This window comes from Conger conger, chromosome 12 (assembly GCF_963514075.1).
Source record: "Conger conger chromosome 12, fConCon1.1, whole genome shotgun sequence".
NCBI classification, from domain to species: Eukaryota; Metazoa; Chordata; class Actinopteri; order Anguilliformes; family Congridae; genus Conger; species Conger conger.
The window spans coordinates 5573392-5589933 of NC_083771.1; the positions used below are offsets into that span (position 1 = coordinate 5573392).

Consider the following 16542-nt stretch of genomic DNA (forward strand, 5'->3'; position numbering starts at 1 on the left):
TAATTGTCAAACTGCTTATTTTATTCCAGAAGTTCACATGTTGAGACACCGTGTCCACTCAGACAGAAACAGCAAGTATAGAAAAAAGAGACTCTCCAGTGGATATCACCCCAGTAGCTCCTTGGTCTTGGTGGCCAGTTGTTTCTCTATGTCAGCAGAAAAACTGTCTGTCATTTGCTGAACCTGCAAAAGAAAAAAATATATCCAGATTTATTAAATATACCATTATAATATCCAACTTTTACTGTAGTCTAGTGGCTAAGGTACATGAATGGTATCTGGAAAGTTTGGGCTTGAACCACCACAATTAAATCTGCCTTGATCAAGGCCCTTAACCCCACATTGCTCCAGGGAGGATTGGCCCCTGCTTAGTCTAATCAACTGTAAGTCACTTTGGATAAAAGCATCAGCTAAATTACAAATGATCATTATATTAAAATGTACACATGATGTATACATGTCCTCACATCCATACATTTAGACAATTACATTCGTGTTCAAATAAATAGCAGTGCGTTAAAAAAAGTGAATAAAGTGCAAATATATTTTAATAGCTTTTAGTTCAATAATTCAAATGTAGTGGAAACATTACATATTCAATTCCACATCAAAGCATTAGCAAATTTTATCAAGTCTGCGTTATTCTTTTATAGGAAGCAAAGAAAAGGAACAACAATCTGTTCAAAAAAATTGGAGTGTCAACATTTTTCTGTTCAAACTCCCTTCAAACTGTATAAACTGAAGACATTTTTCAAGATTTGACTTAAAATTACTGAACTAATATTTAGTTGCATAACAATTGTTTTTGATAGCTGCTGTGCATTTGCGTTGCATTGAGTCAACCAACTTCTGGCACCCCGAAACAGGTGTTTCAGCCCAGAATGAACAAACTACATTCCACAGTTCCTGTGAATTTTTGGGTTTGCTTCAGAAACTGCATTTTTAATGTCACCCCACAAGTTTTCAATGGAGTTGAGGTCTGGGGATTGAGCTGGCCACTCCATTACTTCAATCCTTTTTGTCTGGAACCAAAATATTGGTCACTTACTCGTGTGTTTGTGGTCATTGTCTTGTTGAAACACCCATTTCAGGGGAATTTCCTCTTCGGCGTACGGCAATATAATCTCTTCAAGTATTTTGATGTATTCAAACTGATCCATGATCCCTGGTATACGAACCCAACAGCGTAGTATTAAAAACATCCCCATACGATGATTTTTGCGCCACCATGCTTCACTGTCTTCACAGTGTACTGTGGCTTGAATTCAGTACCTGGGGGTCGTTTGACGTACTGTTGACGAACACTAGATCCGAAAAGAACAATTTTACTCTCATCAGTCCACAGAATGTTACGCCATTTCTCTTTGGGCCAATCGATGTGTTCCATGGCAAATTTGAACCGATTCTGCACATGCCCTTTTTTCAACAATGGTGCTTTATGGGGGCTTCCTGCTGATAGCTTAGCTTCGATCAAATGTCTTCTGAATGTAACAGTAGTTACAGGTAATTGTAGATCATCTTTGATCTTTCTGGAGCTGATGAATGGCTGAATCTTTGCCATTCTGACGATTCTTCGATCCGTTTTAACAGTAGTTGCTTGTTTTATTCCGCTTGTTTCAGGTTTTTGTTGCCAATTTAAAGCATTTGAGATCATTTTAGCCGAGCATCCTATAATTTTCTGCACTTCTTTATACGTTTTCCCCTCTCCAATCAACTTTTTAATCAAATGATGTTGTTCCTCCGAACAATGTTTGGAACGGCCCATTTAAGCAATTCAGAAGGAAATACATTTTATAACAATGTGTGAAACATTTTCTCCCCTTCTTCCTTAATAAAGGACAATTAATGACACCTGTATTTTTCTTGAACACAACTGTATGTATAAAAATACCCCATAAAAATCATAAGCAACATGTGTTCCGTTTAAGTATATTATCATATGCATGTACTTTTCAGCGATTTCAGATTAACCCATTTAGCTGCTTCTCCAGCATGTCTCCAGCAGGTCTCTAGCACAGAGAGGTGGGTTTACCTGCGTCTCCAGCAGGTCTCTAGCACAGACAGGTGGGTCTACCTGTGTCTCCAACACAGACAGGTGGGTTTACCTGTGTCTCCAGCACAGACAGGTGGGTTTACCTGCGTCTCCAGCAGGTCTCCAGCAGGTCTCCAGCAGGTCTCCAGCACAGACAGGTGGGTTTACCTGCCTCTCCAGCAGGTCTCCAGCACAGAGGGGTGGGTTTACCTGTGTCTCCAGCAGGTCTCCAGCAGGTCTCCAGCACAGACAGGTGGGTTTACCTGTGTCTCCAGCAGGTCTACAGCACAGACAGGTGGGTTTACCTGCCTCTCCAGCAGGTCTCCAGCACAGAGGGGTGGGTTTACCTGTGTCTCCAGCAGGTCTCCAGCACAGACAGGTGGGTTTACCTGCGTCTCCAGCAGGTCTCCAGCAGGTCTCCAGCACAGACAGGTGGGTTTACCTGTGTCTCCAGCAGGTCTCCAGCACAGACAGGTGGGTTTACCTGCCTCTCCAGCAGGTCTCCAGCACAGAGGGGTGGGTTTACCTGCGTCTCCAGCAGGTCTCCAGCACAGAGGGGTGGGTTTACCTGCGTCTCCAGCAGGTCTCCAGCACAGACAGGTGGGTTTACCTGCGTCTCCAGCAGGTCTCCAGCACAGAGGGGTGGGGTTACCTGCGTCTCCAGCAGGTCTCCAGCACAGAGGGGTGGGGTTACCTGCGTCTCCAGCAGGTCTTCAGCAGGTCTCCAGCACAGAGGGGTGGGGTTACCTGCGTCTCCAGCAGGTCTCCAGCAGGTCTCCAGCACAGACAGGTGGGTTTACCTGCTTCTCTATCAGCCGGATGGTGTCCTCAGAGACCTGGTCCTTCTCCCTCTTCAGCTGGGTGACCGCTCCTGACCGGACCCGGCGCAGGGACTCCTTGGCCTTGTTGCTGAACTGCTTGGCCAGCTTAGCCAGGTTCTCCCTGTGCTCCCTGGTCACCCTGCAGGTCAGCAATACGAGAGCAATATTATCCATTACAGTCCAAAGAACCAAAATAAGGCAAAAACTTCCAGTTCAGACAACGCCAATTCAAGACCTGAGGCCAATACAGCACCCCTGAGTCTTCATCCATCCATCCATTATCTGAACCCGCTTATCCTGAACAGGGTCGCAGGGGGGCTGGAGCCTATCCCAGCATACATTGGGCGAAAGGCAGGAATACACCCTGGACAGGTCGCCAGTCCATCGCCGGGCACACACACCATTCACTCACACACTCATACCTACGGGCAATTTAGACTCTCCAATCAGCCTAACCTGCATGTCTTTGGACTGTGGGAGGAAACTGGAGTACCCGGAGGAAACTCACGCAGACATGGGGAGAACATGCAAACTCCGCACAGAGAGGCCCCGGTCGACGGGGATTTCAACCCAGGACCTGCTTGCTGTGAGGCGGCAGTGCTACCCACTGCACCATCTGTGCCGCCACCCCTGAGTCTTGTAATAGGTAATTGCTCATCCACATACATTTCTGTCCAAGACCCAAGTTAAGCAACCCAAACTCAGGCAGTTCTAGATGGATAGGAATAAAACAAAGGTGAGGGGGGGGGGGGGGGGAAATAAGGTACAATTTAACAAAAACATTATTCTATAAAATGCGGTCCTATATCTTGATAAAACATTAATATACCATATTAGTCCTGCAATAATGTTTTCCTGATAAAGGCATCTGTGGTTTTACTGGTGAACAGGCTGCAGAGCTCACCAATTCACAAGCTTGTTGCCAAATTCACAGGTCTTTTCGTTTTAAAACTTTAGACCAGGACCACTTCTCGCAACGTCATTCATTTGTATGACAGTGTTAGGTGTGTGCATTTGCAAGCCACGATTTTACCTTCTTTTTTTTTGTGGGCAGCATACCAAGATTTTAAAGGGGCTGTTCATATGAAAACATTTAATTAAAGTATGTTAACCCAAAATACTATCTATCCATCCAAATAGCGGAGATGCAATCTTTTCCAGATTAAGACTTTTTTTTTTTTTTTTTTTTTTTTTTTTTTACATGCAGTTCACCGGGACATAATGGACCTCTATGGACCACTCCTTTTCTGGTAATTAATGTGCTGACAATTTACATTTGGATGGGTAACAGTTCACCCAGAAGTTTCCGCTGACGTACACCAGTATTCTGGTGCAAACTGCTCATGTCTTCTTTGTAGTCTGACACTGAGCTGAAGGACTTCCTATATATTGCTTTGGCACAATTTCACCAACTAAAGTTGACAACTGGCTAATGTACACTTTAACGTTTTTATATGCAAGCCAAGCGCAGCAAACAGCTGGCTGAAACACTGATCAAAACAATTTAGGTTCGCCCCAGAATACTGGTGTGCCTCAGCACAAACCTCTGCTTGTGTGGACACAGTTGGTGAGTCCTGGCAGTAGAAGAAATAGTTCTGGATTAGAATGTCCATTTCTGAGCTCTGTTGATGTTTGCGAGTAACTGTGGCATTATATTTGGAAAGAGCTGTTGAGTTTTTTTGAACGGAAATTGTCGGTGCACTGATTACCAGAAAAGTAGTGGTCGATAGAGGCCCATTATATCAGTGAACTGCATCAAACAAACAAAAAAAAAGGAACATCTCAGCCAAATGGATAGATCGAACATACTTTCATTTTTTTGGTGAACCGACCCGTTATAGATGCGAGCAGGTCAGAGATCTGCTGAATCACAGTGTGGGGGGTGAGCACTTTATTAGGTATTTATTAGACTTAGTTTTTAGACTTATTAAGTCTTCTGCCACTTCGAGGTTTGTCGTGTTGTGTTTTCAGAGATGCTCTTCTGCATACCACTGTTGTAATGTGCGGTTATTTCTGTCACTGTCACCTTCCTGTCAGCTTTGACAAGTCTGGACATTCACCTCTGACCTCTCTCAATAACAATCATTCCACAGTTAAAGTCACTTAGACCACATTTTTTCCCCCATTCTGTTGGTTGATGTGAACATTAACTGAAGCTCCTGACCTGTATATACATGATTATATGTATTGCACTGCTGCCATACAATTGGCTGATTAGATATTTGCATGAGTAAGTATGTTCCTAATAAAGTCCCCAGTGAGTGTAGCAGAGTAGGGAAACAAATGGTTTCCTTTGACTGGAAGTTTCTACAGGAACTTCTGGTGAGAATGGAGATAATAACACTGGGTCGTATAGAGAACTGACTATGCAATGGTATATACATACATCCGTAAGCAAATATAATGTAGTTAAAAAAAAAAAGATGGCGCTCTTTTTTTACCCTCAAAGAAATAGCCATTTATAGACATTAAACGTTCATATTTGGTTGCAATAACAAGGCAACAGACTTGAACTGGAGGAAATGGATAAACGGGGAGGCAGGTCAGCTTGTGGAGTTACAGAACTACAGAGGTGCTTCCAAAAGGCAGAAATATGCAGGTAAGAATACTCCAGTCTGGAGAGTTCAGCAAATCAAGGGAAGTAAAACATTGTAGAGCTTTTCAAACAAACAGGTATGATTTTATACACACTTACACATGTGATAATCATGTGTAATCAAACATAATGACTGATCTTGAGTGTCTTTTTTTTCTTCTTTTTTTAATTTGGCATTAATTCGCAAACTACATACGAAATTGTGAGTCATTTTGCATAAAATAAATTATATACTACATACCACCATACAGGTTATGTAACCTTAAAGGAAGGTCATTAGTATAAGAGTTCAACCTTTTCAACAACATAACCTTACATTAAAAAAAAATTCAAAATCCACGACTTTAAAAAAAAGTTTAGACTGCGTTCAACAATTTGTTTTTGTTGGTGCAACAATTTTTCTTTAATTTGAAAAGGCAAATTCCATTTGCAAACAGTCCATGAATAGTCCCTGTTTACAGCGAACAATAACCGTAATTGCGTGTCTCAGGCCAATCAAGCGAGCCGCTCTCTTTGGAGATGCTAATGTTCGTTCCTGTGCTGATTACTCGGTCGGGCTTCTACTCATCCCCGCTCTACACGCACCTGCTAGAGCTGCACGGCTTTAAAAATAAAAAATAAAAAACTAAAAAAGCAAAAGTGACAAAGAACAGTTCTGTGGGTTTACACTGCGTGGACGGAACATCAAACTATTTTGACTGGCACCAGCGTGTAGTTGCAGTCAGCCTGGCCCGTTGGGACTGCGACTGCAGCAGACTGGGTCTGGGTGGGAACAAGGTCCAGCTGGATCGGGACCCCAGAATACCGCCGTTAACTCAATTAAAGCCCAAACACACCAATGCCTCTGGTCACAGATGGACTTTTAACGACATTTCAAAAACCGGAGCAATTTTTAAAAAAGATTGAAAGAAAAAAAAAAATCATTTTACAACATTGCCTTCATTCAAGTTACTACATATCTAAATTATGTTGCTCCTGTCACCACAGTTCAAAGACCGTTCTATCTCTATGAAGGATTTCGAGAACCTAGAATGAACTTGTCATGCTGCTGTAATGCCATGTGCTTCAATGGGCGTCACTGCACGTGGTAATTAGGCTTGTAATCCATCATAAATGTTCTGGATCTGCCTTTTTAGTGGCCGCTTTTCTTTTTGCGTCCTGTGCTTTTTTTAAATTCGCAGCAAGATGGAGCCAATATCACATTTTAAAACGGTTCGGGATGAAGTGCTGCCAAGGCCCTTCACTTTGAGGCAGCAGGGCTCTGTGGTCTGCTTGCTACCTTGAAGCCATTTAAATGTACACAGAGCCAAAATGGCCGCCGTTGCTCTTTTCTAACTCACTTGGGAATGGGCACCCTGATGATGGTGCCCTCCACATCAGGGTTGAGTCTCATGCTGCTGTCTCTCAGGGCCTGGGCAGCTGCCGCCGTGGCCTGTGGGTGGATCAAAGAGAGGGGCATTAGGGGTAATAGCAGCCAGCTGAGGCACACTTACCTGCCTGCACGACCAAACTCAGACACCCCCCCTGCCCCCCCCCCCCCCCTCCGTAAGAGCACCAGGAAGAGGGGCTGGCTGGCTGGCCTTTGATCCACTGTGAGACTCTGAGCAAGAGGATTCTGAGCAGGGAGAGTGTGTACTCTCTCCCCCTCAAGAGGGGCGGAGGAGAGAAGGAAGGACAAAGAGGAGAGAGGAGAACAGGCACACGGGTGGAAGTGCCAGAGGGGAGTGTCAGACCCCAGTCTCCTCGGGCTCGTCTGAGAGACTGCAGTGCAGGGGCTGACCTCCGCTGACCTTCCCCACAATGCACTGCAGCGTGGGTCTGGGCACAGTGCAGACTGAGAGCACGGACTGACGGCGTGCTTTGGGTGAGCTTCGCGACTGTTCACAAGGTGCTGGCGGTCGTGTTTTAGGGCATTAGCGGGGACCTCTTGAATGTCCGGCTCATGGACCAGGGCCAGGAGAGCAGGCTAAATGAGGACAACAAGCTGATGAACACACAACACATACACACACTCAACACTGAGCCCAGCACAGTGACTTTACAGTTTATAGCACTCTGTAAGCTGTGCTCCATGAAGTAAACTCTCCAATAAAAATGCCAGAGTATTTTGAACACCAAATTCTATACCACAACCTATATTGTGATGAAGAAAATAGGAACAGGAAATATCCCAAGTTGCAACAGTATTACACATTTACGATCGGTAAAAACGTTTATACTTGTGCTGAACAATTTTTGAGCATCTGTCAACAGCTACCCGGCCTTCAAAAACAGCAAAATATCCAAATCTCTTGTTTCTCCAGCACAATAAATGCATTGCATACCACCGTTAGATTGTTCTTGAAATTTAATCCACAAAGGTTTCACAACAGCTCCGGTTACAGAGAGCGCTGGGAGACTTTGCAGTTTTGTAAACAGCAGACATGTTCTGGTTAATATGCTACAAAAGCCTGCAGAATTAGCCTGGAGTTGATTGAATACTGCAGGTTCAAAGAGAACCAAGACTTCCACACGTAGCACTATAAAAACACCTCCATAATGACACTGATGGCACACAGGCAAACAGAGTGCTGTAATTAATGCCCTCTGTAGACTGGGGGAACAGCCATAGGCTCTTCGTAGGAGGTATACGTTTTGGGTTGTATTTTAATTAATTGCGGGAAAACAACGCTCCGTCCCAAGGTTGTGTGTAATGGATTAGAATCATTATGAGCCTATGCAGGGATGCCGGGTAATGGAAGGTGCTGGTTCTGTCCAGTGTGGCTGCTATTTGAGGGGGTACCAAAACCTGACCTCCTTGCCTATTGCAATCATCACATATTTAATTTAAGTCGCAATTCATAGCTATATATATCAAACATCTAGTCTTTATGGACTAAGGTGCCCTTTAGAAAACCCATAGAAAGGCCTTGGAATCACAATGCATTTCAACGGTGTCTTGAAAAGCAGTCATATGATCAAATGCAACGCTGGCGTCAGATGTGTCCGTTAAGGGAGATGTAATGCTCAGACCTCAACCGCCCATATGGGGTTAAGTTGACATTTCAAAGCATTCATATTATTTTTTACATTTTAATTTGTAAGGACTGTTTAATAAAAACTCACTGACACACTTATATAGGCAGCCAGCGATGTAAACATCATACTCCTTACTGGTAGGAAAGATTGTTACAAATATTTGAACTAGCTCACAAACTGCAGTCCTCTCCTAGCTCACAGAACACGGCCTTCAAGCCTGCTGTGACACGGAGGTAACTAAAGACCCCAAAGAACAACAGATGAACATTTACTTTCATACATTCAAGCTTAGTTTCTCTCCTTAAAACAGGACCGTATTCTACCAAGGGGGGGATAAACAATGTTAAAGGCCATTAGATTATAAAATGGCCATTTTCGAGCAGACCTGGTAACAGCACACACCAGTAAGCATGGAGGAGGTTATGGGGGGTGGTTATGGGGGGAGGTTATGGGAGGTTTTAGGGGGAGGTTATGAGGGGAGGTTATGGGAGGTTTTAGGGGGAGGTTATGAGGGGAGGTTATGGGAGGTTTTAGGGGGAGGTTTTGAGGGGTGGTTATAGGAGGAGGTTATGAGGGGAGGTTATGGGAGGAGGTTATGAGGGGAGGTTATGGGAGGAGGTTATGAGGGGAGGTTATGGGAGGAGGTTATGAGGAGAGGTAATAGGAGGAGGTTATGGGGGAGGTTATAGGAGGAGGTTATGAGGGGAGGTTATAGGAGGTGGTTATGGGGAGGTTATATGAGGAGGTTATGAGGGGAGGTTATAGGAGGTGGTTATGGGGGAGGTAATAGGAGGAGGTTATGGGGAGGTTATGAGGGGAGGTTATAGGAGGTGGTTATGGGGAGGTTATGAGGGGAGGTTATAGGAGGAGGTTATGGTGAGGTTATGAGGGGAGGTTATAGGAGGTGGTTATGGGGAGGTTATGAGGGGAGGTTATAGGAGGAGGTTATGGTGAGGTTATGAGGAGAGGTAATAGGAGGAGGTTATGAGGGGAGGTTATGGGAGGAGGTTATGAGGAGAGGTAATAGGAGGAGGTTATGAGGGGAGGTTATAGGAGGTGGTTATGGGGAGGTTATAGGAGGAGGTTATGAGGGGAGGTTATAGGAGGTGGTTATGGGGAGGTTATAGGAGGAGGTTATGAGGGGAGGTTATAGGAGGTGGTTATGGGGAGGTTATAGGAGGAGGTTATGAGGGGAGGTTATAGGAGGTGGTTATGGGGGAGGTTATGAGGGGAGGTAATAGGAGGAGGTTATGGGGAGGTTATGAGGGGAGGTTATAGGAGGAGGTTATGGGGAGGTTATGAGGGGAGGTTATAGGAGGTGGTTATGGGGGAGGTTATGAGGGGAGGTAATAGGAGGAGGTTATGGGGAGGTTATGAGGGAAGGTTATAGGAGGTGGTTATGGGGAGGTTATGAGGGGAGGTTATAGGAGGTGGTTATGGGGAGGTTATGAGGGGAGGTTATAGGAGGAGGTTATGAGGGGAGGTTATAGTAGGAGGTTATGGGGGAGGTTATGAGGGGAGGTAATAGGAGGTGGTTATGGGGAGGTTATGAGGGGAGGTTACGAGGGGAGGTTATAGGAGGAGGTTATGGGGAGGTTATGAGGGGAGGTTATGGGAGGAGGTTATGAGGGGAGGTTATAGGAGGTGGTTATGGGGAGGTTATGAGGGAAGGTTATAGGAGGTGGTTATGGGGAGGTTATGAGGGGAGGTTATAGGAGGAGGTTATGAGGGGAGGTTATAGGAGGTGGTTATGGGGAGGTTATAGGAGGAGGTTATGGGGAGGTTATGAGGGGAGGTTATAGGAGGAGGTTATGGGGAGGTTATGAGGGGAGGTTATAGGAGGAGGTTATGGGGAGGTTATGAGGGGAGGTTATGAGGAGAGGTAATAGGAGGAGGTTATGAGGGGAGGTCATAGGAGGTGGTTATGGGGAGGTTATAGGAGGAGGTTATGAGGGGAGGTTATAGGAGGAGGTTATGGGGAGGTTATAGGAGGAGGTTATGAGGGGAGGTTATAGGAGGAGGTTATGGAGAGGTTATAAGGGGAGGTTAGAGGAGGAGGTTATGGGGAGGTTATGAGGGGAGGTTATAGGAGGTGGTTATGGGGAGGTTATAGGAGGTGGTGTAGCAGGCAGCAGCGGCTGTGTGTGAGGTGTGAGCTGGGGGTTCTGGCGAGGCGCTCAGCTGGACGAGCAGGGCTCGCTCACTTCCTTCCTCTGACAACACGCCGCAGACTCCTGGCCCTTGTTTCAATAGCTCTTTAAGAACAAAGGCGCTCCCAAATAATCAATCAATTTGTCTGCAGCGAGGCGAAACGAGGGCTTCGGGTTTCAGCGCGGCGGGGCCGCGGACGGCCCTCGCATGCGAGAGGGAGAGCGTGCGGACGATGAAAGAGCCTCGCTCTTATTAAGATACCTCTCAACCGCCTTTTTTCTCCTCACAGCCTTCCCTTCTGCTGCTCACACGTCGCTTACTGTTAACAACAGGGCACGGGAGCAGCTCGACGCCGACCGTGGGGGAATAAGCGCCGGCCGATCACCGGGGTAACCGTCGCGCGCCCCTCCGGCCGCGGCGTGATGTCATCAACGCGGCAATGAGTCAAAAGTCGTTAAGTCAGCAGCACTGAATCCAATCGAGTGTGCAAGAGCCAGAGCCCGGTGGTTACCATGGACACCTAGTTAACAGAGCGGCCACAGTCTGAGGTAAACTTGTGGTCATGGAAACGCCCAATTTGGTTAAAATAATAATGCACACAAATTTAGCGTACATTAGTGTAGATCTAATGAAGCCGTTCAGGCTACACGGTGGCGGTCCTGGGAAGCTAGCGCATCAGGGAACAGAGTTGTACCTCTGGGAAGCCGGTCATGTTGACCACAATCAGCTGAGGAGACTTCATGGCGACCTGGCCCAGCTGGTTGATGGGGAAGCGGCCGTCCTTGGTGCTGACGATGATGTGGTCCAAGGCTCCTGAGGACGACAGAGACAGAGATTTGGGGGTTTGGATTGAAAAGGGACAGAGTTTCACACGCAGTCACAGAGGCTCGGAGGGCCGGAGTCAAAGCCCGTCGCCGGCAGACTCGCAGGACCCGACCTCTGCCCGCTTCGCTACAATACCGCCAAGAAGAGTCGGAGAGTCTCCTCAGACCCAGTACACACCACACAGCCCTTCACTCTGCCCTGGGCGGGAGGTCACGGGGAACTCTGCTCCGTGAGTCAGTGCACAGGGCCCCCCACCCCATCCTCCCACAGCTCAGAAACAGACCCCGCTGCCAACAGCGGTCTCCTGGCTCTGGTCTGGTTTAACTCAGGGCCTGTTCTTTCCTCCGACTCTGTCTAATTTCATCATTCTTCCTGCCGCTACGCTGTGGGGCTCAGCGTGCTCTTTTTGCCAACATACTTTGTGCACTTTGATCTTTTCTGCCGTTTTAAAGGGGGAAAAAGGCCTAATACAAAACACTACACAATGTTAGATATTGCATTCTTTAATAGCATTTGAAAAAAGTTGGCGGACTCAACACTTGCTTGTTATACAGTAACTCTTAACAGTTCATCACAATTGTTTTAAAATCACGCTTACATCAAGCGTCCATGTAAGGGCCTGCTCACAAGGAGGCAAGGCAACCCTGACCCTAGCCAAAGAAAGCACAAATTAAATGTAAAAAAAGACATTTTCCCGAAGTGGAATTAAGAAACGAGGCGGGACAGTGACGCAGGGGAAGTGCGTTGTGAAGGATGGAGTCTGCCTGCATGCTGCAGAGGCGTGCCCCAGGTCTGGTGCCATTACCTGAGCCCAGTCCCATCACACATCTGCTAGTACTTGCACCGGGGATACTGGCACTTCCCCTGCCTCATCCAAACAAGACCCAGGAAGGAAAGAAACCATTACCAAAATGGGCTCTTCCTGGTCAGGACACGACCCTTTCCCTGTCATTTTTTTCCTAATGTGAAATACCCAGTCAGACTTACTCACACAGGAGGAGCATGCTGCACACTCACACAGGAGCATGCTGCACACTCACACAGGAGGAGCATGCATACTCACACAGGAGGAGCATGCATACTCACACAGGAACATGCACACACGCCTAGGAGCTAGCACACATACATAGCTGCAAGCATACTCATACAGAGACATGAGTGGGCTGGCAGTAATACAGAACCCCCCCCCCCCCACCACCACCACCCCCGTGACGTTTCTGCAGCCCGTTTCCTCAGGCCCGTATTTGAGTACAGAGACCACCTGGAGTAAACGGAGACAGAGGCCGCTCTGGCGCTGAACAGGGGCTGATGTCAGAGATAGCCGGGGCTCGTATCCCAGGCACCCACAGAGAATCCGACCCCCCTCCAGCTGATGGATGCGCGCGCGGAACCACATCCGCAGACTGCAGATGAGTCTGGGCTCCGGTTCAACATCGCAGCTGTCCGAGGGTCCTTCGGTTCACTCTGACTATCATCTTCAGTTTTCCCTAATCCTGCAACCGACAACCTGTCACAATGCAGGGCCGGCGAGCTTAGGCCCGGAGGCCCCGGATCAGTCTTTTCAGCGTACGGCTGACTGGTGTCAGAGTGAGGGACTGATCCGGGGTCAGCGCACTACCCTCAGCCGAGGTGTCTTTCAGCTCCGCTCTACAGTAAACACGGCAGATAACGAGACCCAGATGAGATCGTCTCCCGAATCTGATGTCATTTTCCTCCACTGCTCCTCCAGTTCTCTTTTATTGTTTCGTTAAATTTACTGTCAAGCCAAATTCTTCCGGTTCCTGGAGTAATTCCGCATCTGGACTCAGAACAGAGGAAGAAGCGGACAGAGACGAACAAGAGCCAGGCACGGGTTCAGCGAAACGGAGAGTGACGTGCGAGCCAGGCAGGCGTCCTGCTTCTCCCCCTCCTGAGACACACTGACCCGGAAGGGTTTCAAAAAACAAGGCCAAACCAGACCTGGCTTTTCATGTGACCTCACTTCAGTCCTGATGGCCAGGGTGGGTGTTAAACGCAGAACCAATATTAACTCTGGAGCCACGAGGGCCCCGACGACCATATCTAACTGTCACCGCTCACCAAGATAGACTGCGTGCCATTTGCACACTTTTGCATTTTGAAACAGAAATACATTTTTTTTATCCGAATTACATTGAATTAAATCTTGTTTGATTAAATTAATTACACAGTATAATAGAAAATTACTTACTTATAGCACATTTTATTAATGACATTATACAGTGCAGTCCGTAAGTATTTGGACAGTGATAAAAAGGGATGTAATTCCTACATGGATCACCCAATATGGATGTTAAAGGCGACAATCTGCACTTTAACCTCATATTCATTGTTTCATTTCAAATCAAATGTGCTGGAGTACAGAGCTAAAAGAACAGAAATTATACCACTGTCAAAATACTTTTTGTATAATAGGAACATAGGTAATAACTCATATGTATGTCTACCCCCATTTTAACTGTCACTATATTGAATATGAAAAATGAATGGCAGTGATGGTGCAGATTCAGAGAAGCATTTGTGGATTTTCAGCATCTTTTAAAACCTAGTGTAGCACGGTGAGAGAGGGTGCCAGATTCGCCTGGTCTGGAGCACAGCTGACAAACAGCGGTAACCGGATGCTCGCCAGGAAGACTACAATACCCATAAGCCAGCGGGGCCACCTACCAGGAGAGGTGCGGATGCTCAGGTTGCGGCTGAAGTCGTCCTTGAGAGTGGCTAGCACGGCAGTCATGTCCTGCTTCACCTCCTCCAGGTTGATGATATCCTCCACCAGCTCCGGGTTGATGTTCACTTTCGCCTGCGGCCCCTTGGATTTCGCTGGACCAAAGAATCGTGCACAAAGCACAGACTAAATGGTGAAGTGGTCTGCATTTATATAGCGCCTTTATCCAAAGCGCTGTACAATTGATGCTTCTCATTCCCCCATTCATACACTCACACACCTACAGCGATTGGCTGCCATGCAAGGCACCAACCAGGTTTCAGGAGCAATTGGGGGTTAGGTGTCTTGCACTGGGACACTACGACACGCCTCGAGGCGGGATCGAACCAGCAACCCTCATTGGATCACTGCTGGTCAGTTATTTAGCTGACGCTTTTATCCAAAGTGACTGACAGTTGATAAGACTGAGGCCAATTCCCCCCTGGAGCAATGTGGGGTTAAGGCACTTTATTGCACATGAATGCGATTTAAAAGGGTGAATTTTCTGTGTGCAGCCAATCAGAGCAACTCGGCTGTCCTGATTGCTATGGGAAGCTCATTCCACCACTGGGTGGGCAGAGAACAGAAGAGTCATGAGTGATGCACTTATAAGTCGCTTTGGATTAAAAGTGTCTGCCAAATAACAAAAATGTAAATGTAAATGTAAAATGAAAGAAAATGGGGGGGGGGCGGTGGGATATGGCAGTTTGGGAATAGGGTGCTCAGGGACACTTCGACACACCCAGGGCTGGATCGAACCGGCAAACCCTCTGACTGCCAGACGACTGCTCTTACCACCTGAGACAATGTCGCCCCTATACAAACACAGAATAATATCTGATCTCCTGAATGTGATTCTAAAAGACACACAGAAATGAAAGGGCCAGACCTGCATGCAGGTGTATGACTTGAGCCATTACTAATAACAGCAGGACAGAGACCCAGAGTAAACACTGGTCTGCTTAAAAGGCGCAGAGAGCCAGCCTAGAGTGCTGTTATAGCGAAAGATCACAGACGAGCCCCTCCACTACCCCTATACACAGGCCCTGAGCTGAGCACGTGCCTCAGCAGGCCACGGGCCCTGTGCTGCACTCACCTTTACTCTTCTTGGTGCCATACAGACGGGCGAGGCAGAGAGGGGGGACCGCCGTCTGCCTGGGGGGGGTTAGAAGCCCCGGGGCCAGGGTGGTGAGGGCCCCCAGTGGAGCCAGGGTGGTGAGGGCCCCCAGTGGAGCCAGGGTGGTGAGGGCCCCCAGTGGAGCCAGGGTGGTGAGGGCCCCCAGCGGGGCTGAGCATCGGAGCAGCAGGGGCCGTAAGAGGCCGAGCCGACTCAGAGCCATCGCTGCGTCACCCGGTTCAGCGCGGCCTGAGAGAGAGGAGGAAACGTTCTGAGCGGAGCCACTGAGCCACGTACAGGTGTGTGTGTGTGTGTGTGTGTATGTGTGCGTGTGTGTACGACCCGTGCATGTGTGTGAGCATGTGAGTGCACGCATGCGTGTGAGCGCATGTGTGTATACATGCGTACATGCGTATGTGTGTGTGTGGTTACTGTGGTAACAGGTTGAAGTCCATATGCGTGTGTGTGTGTATGTGTGTGTGGGGTTACTGTGTTCAGGCGGAAGTCCAAAGACAAGTCTCAAACCGTAAACTTTTTTTTTCCAAGGGGAGAGAAATATCACGTTTTGAGCGTGTACTATCGCATGTCGATATTAGCCATTCCCAAAAAACAGAACCTATACCTGGAAACCCCATCAGGAACACCCTCACTGAGAGATCTAAAGCGCGCCAGCTCACACAGCAGCTCTCCCTGGGAAAGAGTACGACCCGTGTACGTAAACTCACCAGAACTCAAGAGGACACGGCGTCCAGGCCCTCTTATGAATCACTCACCACAGAAAGTGCAGCTGCTTCCCACTCAGCCGTGACAAGCACCAGGAACACGGGGATGAAGGGAGTCCATTTATTATTCCAACTACGCTGTACGTCGCATGCAAGTGCTCACACGATTCCCTTCAACTTATACCGCTGGCAGGCAAGGCGACCCGTTGGAAAGGTCCTCCAGCTCTCATTTGTGAGATAAGCCACCAGCTCCATCAGACGTCCTGTCATTTCTTTTCCGACTTTTCACTCAGCTGATGTACTCATCCGTGAGCGAGGGACTAGTTTCCACGCTACAGGCCACAAAAGTAGCAGAAAGCTAGCCTCAATCAGCGGAACTCAAAGGGATAAATCACAGGGAACTCATATTTTCTGTTCTGCACATTTTAGACAACGAAATAAGAGCTTTGTAAATGATCTGATCCTAGTCTACAACCATTTACTCTGTGGGGAACAGAGAGCGTTAGAATCAGTCCAGCATTCTTCAGCGTAGCAAAGC

The 16542-nt window shown here is 47.4% G+C and overlaps 1 protein-coding gene across 1 annotated transcript in view; it reads right to left on the bottom strand.

Annotated features, from left to right (window-relative positions):
* mrrf (mitochondrial ribosome recycling factor) overlaps positions 1-16542 on the bottom strand; it is a 23524-nt gene continuing 6982 nt past the window's right edge. The window contains exons 2-7 of the mRNA XM_061262750.1: positions 15262-15531; positions 14129-14281; positions 11313-11431; positions 6790-6881; positions 2833-2992; positions 1-183 (exon numbers count right to left, since the gene is read on the bottom strand). Coding sequence (XP_061118734.1) covers positions 106-183; positions 2833-2992; positions 6790-6881; positions 11313-11431; positions 14129-14281; positions 15262-15505 — 846 coding nt within the window. The 5' untranslated portion in view covers positions 15506-15531 and the 3' untranslated portion in view covers positions 1-105. The remainder of the gene's footprint in view (positions 184-2832; positions 2993-6789; positions 6882-11312; positions 11432-14128; positions 14282-15261; positions 15532-16542) is intronic.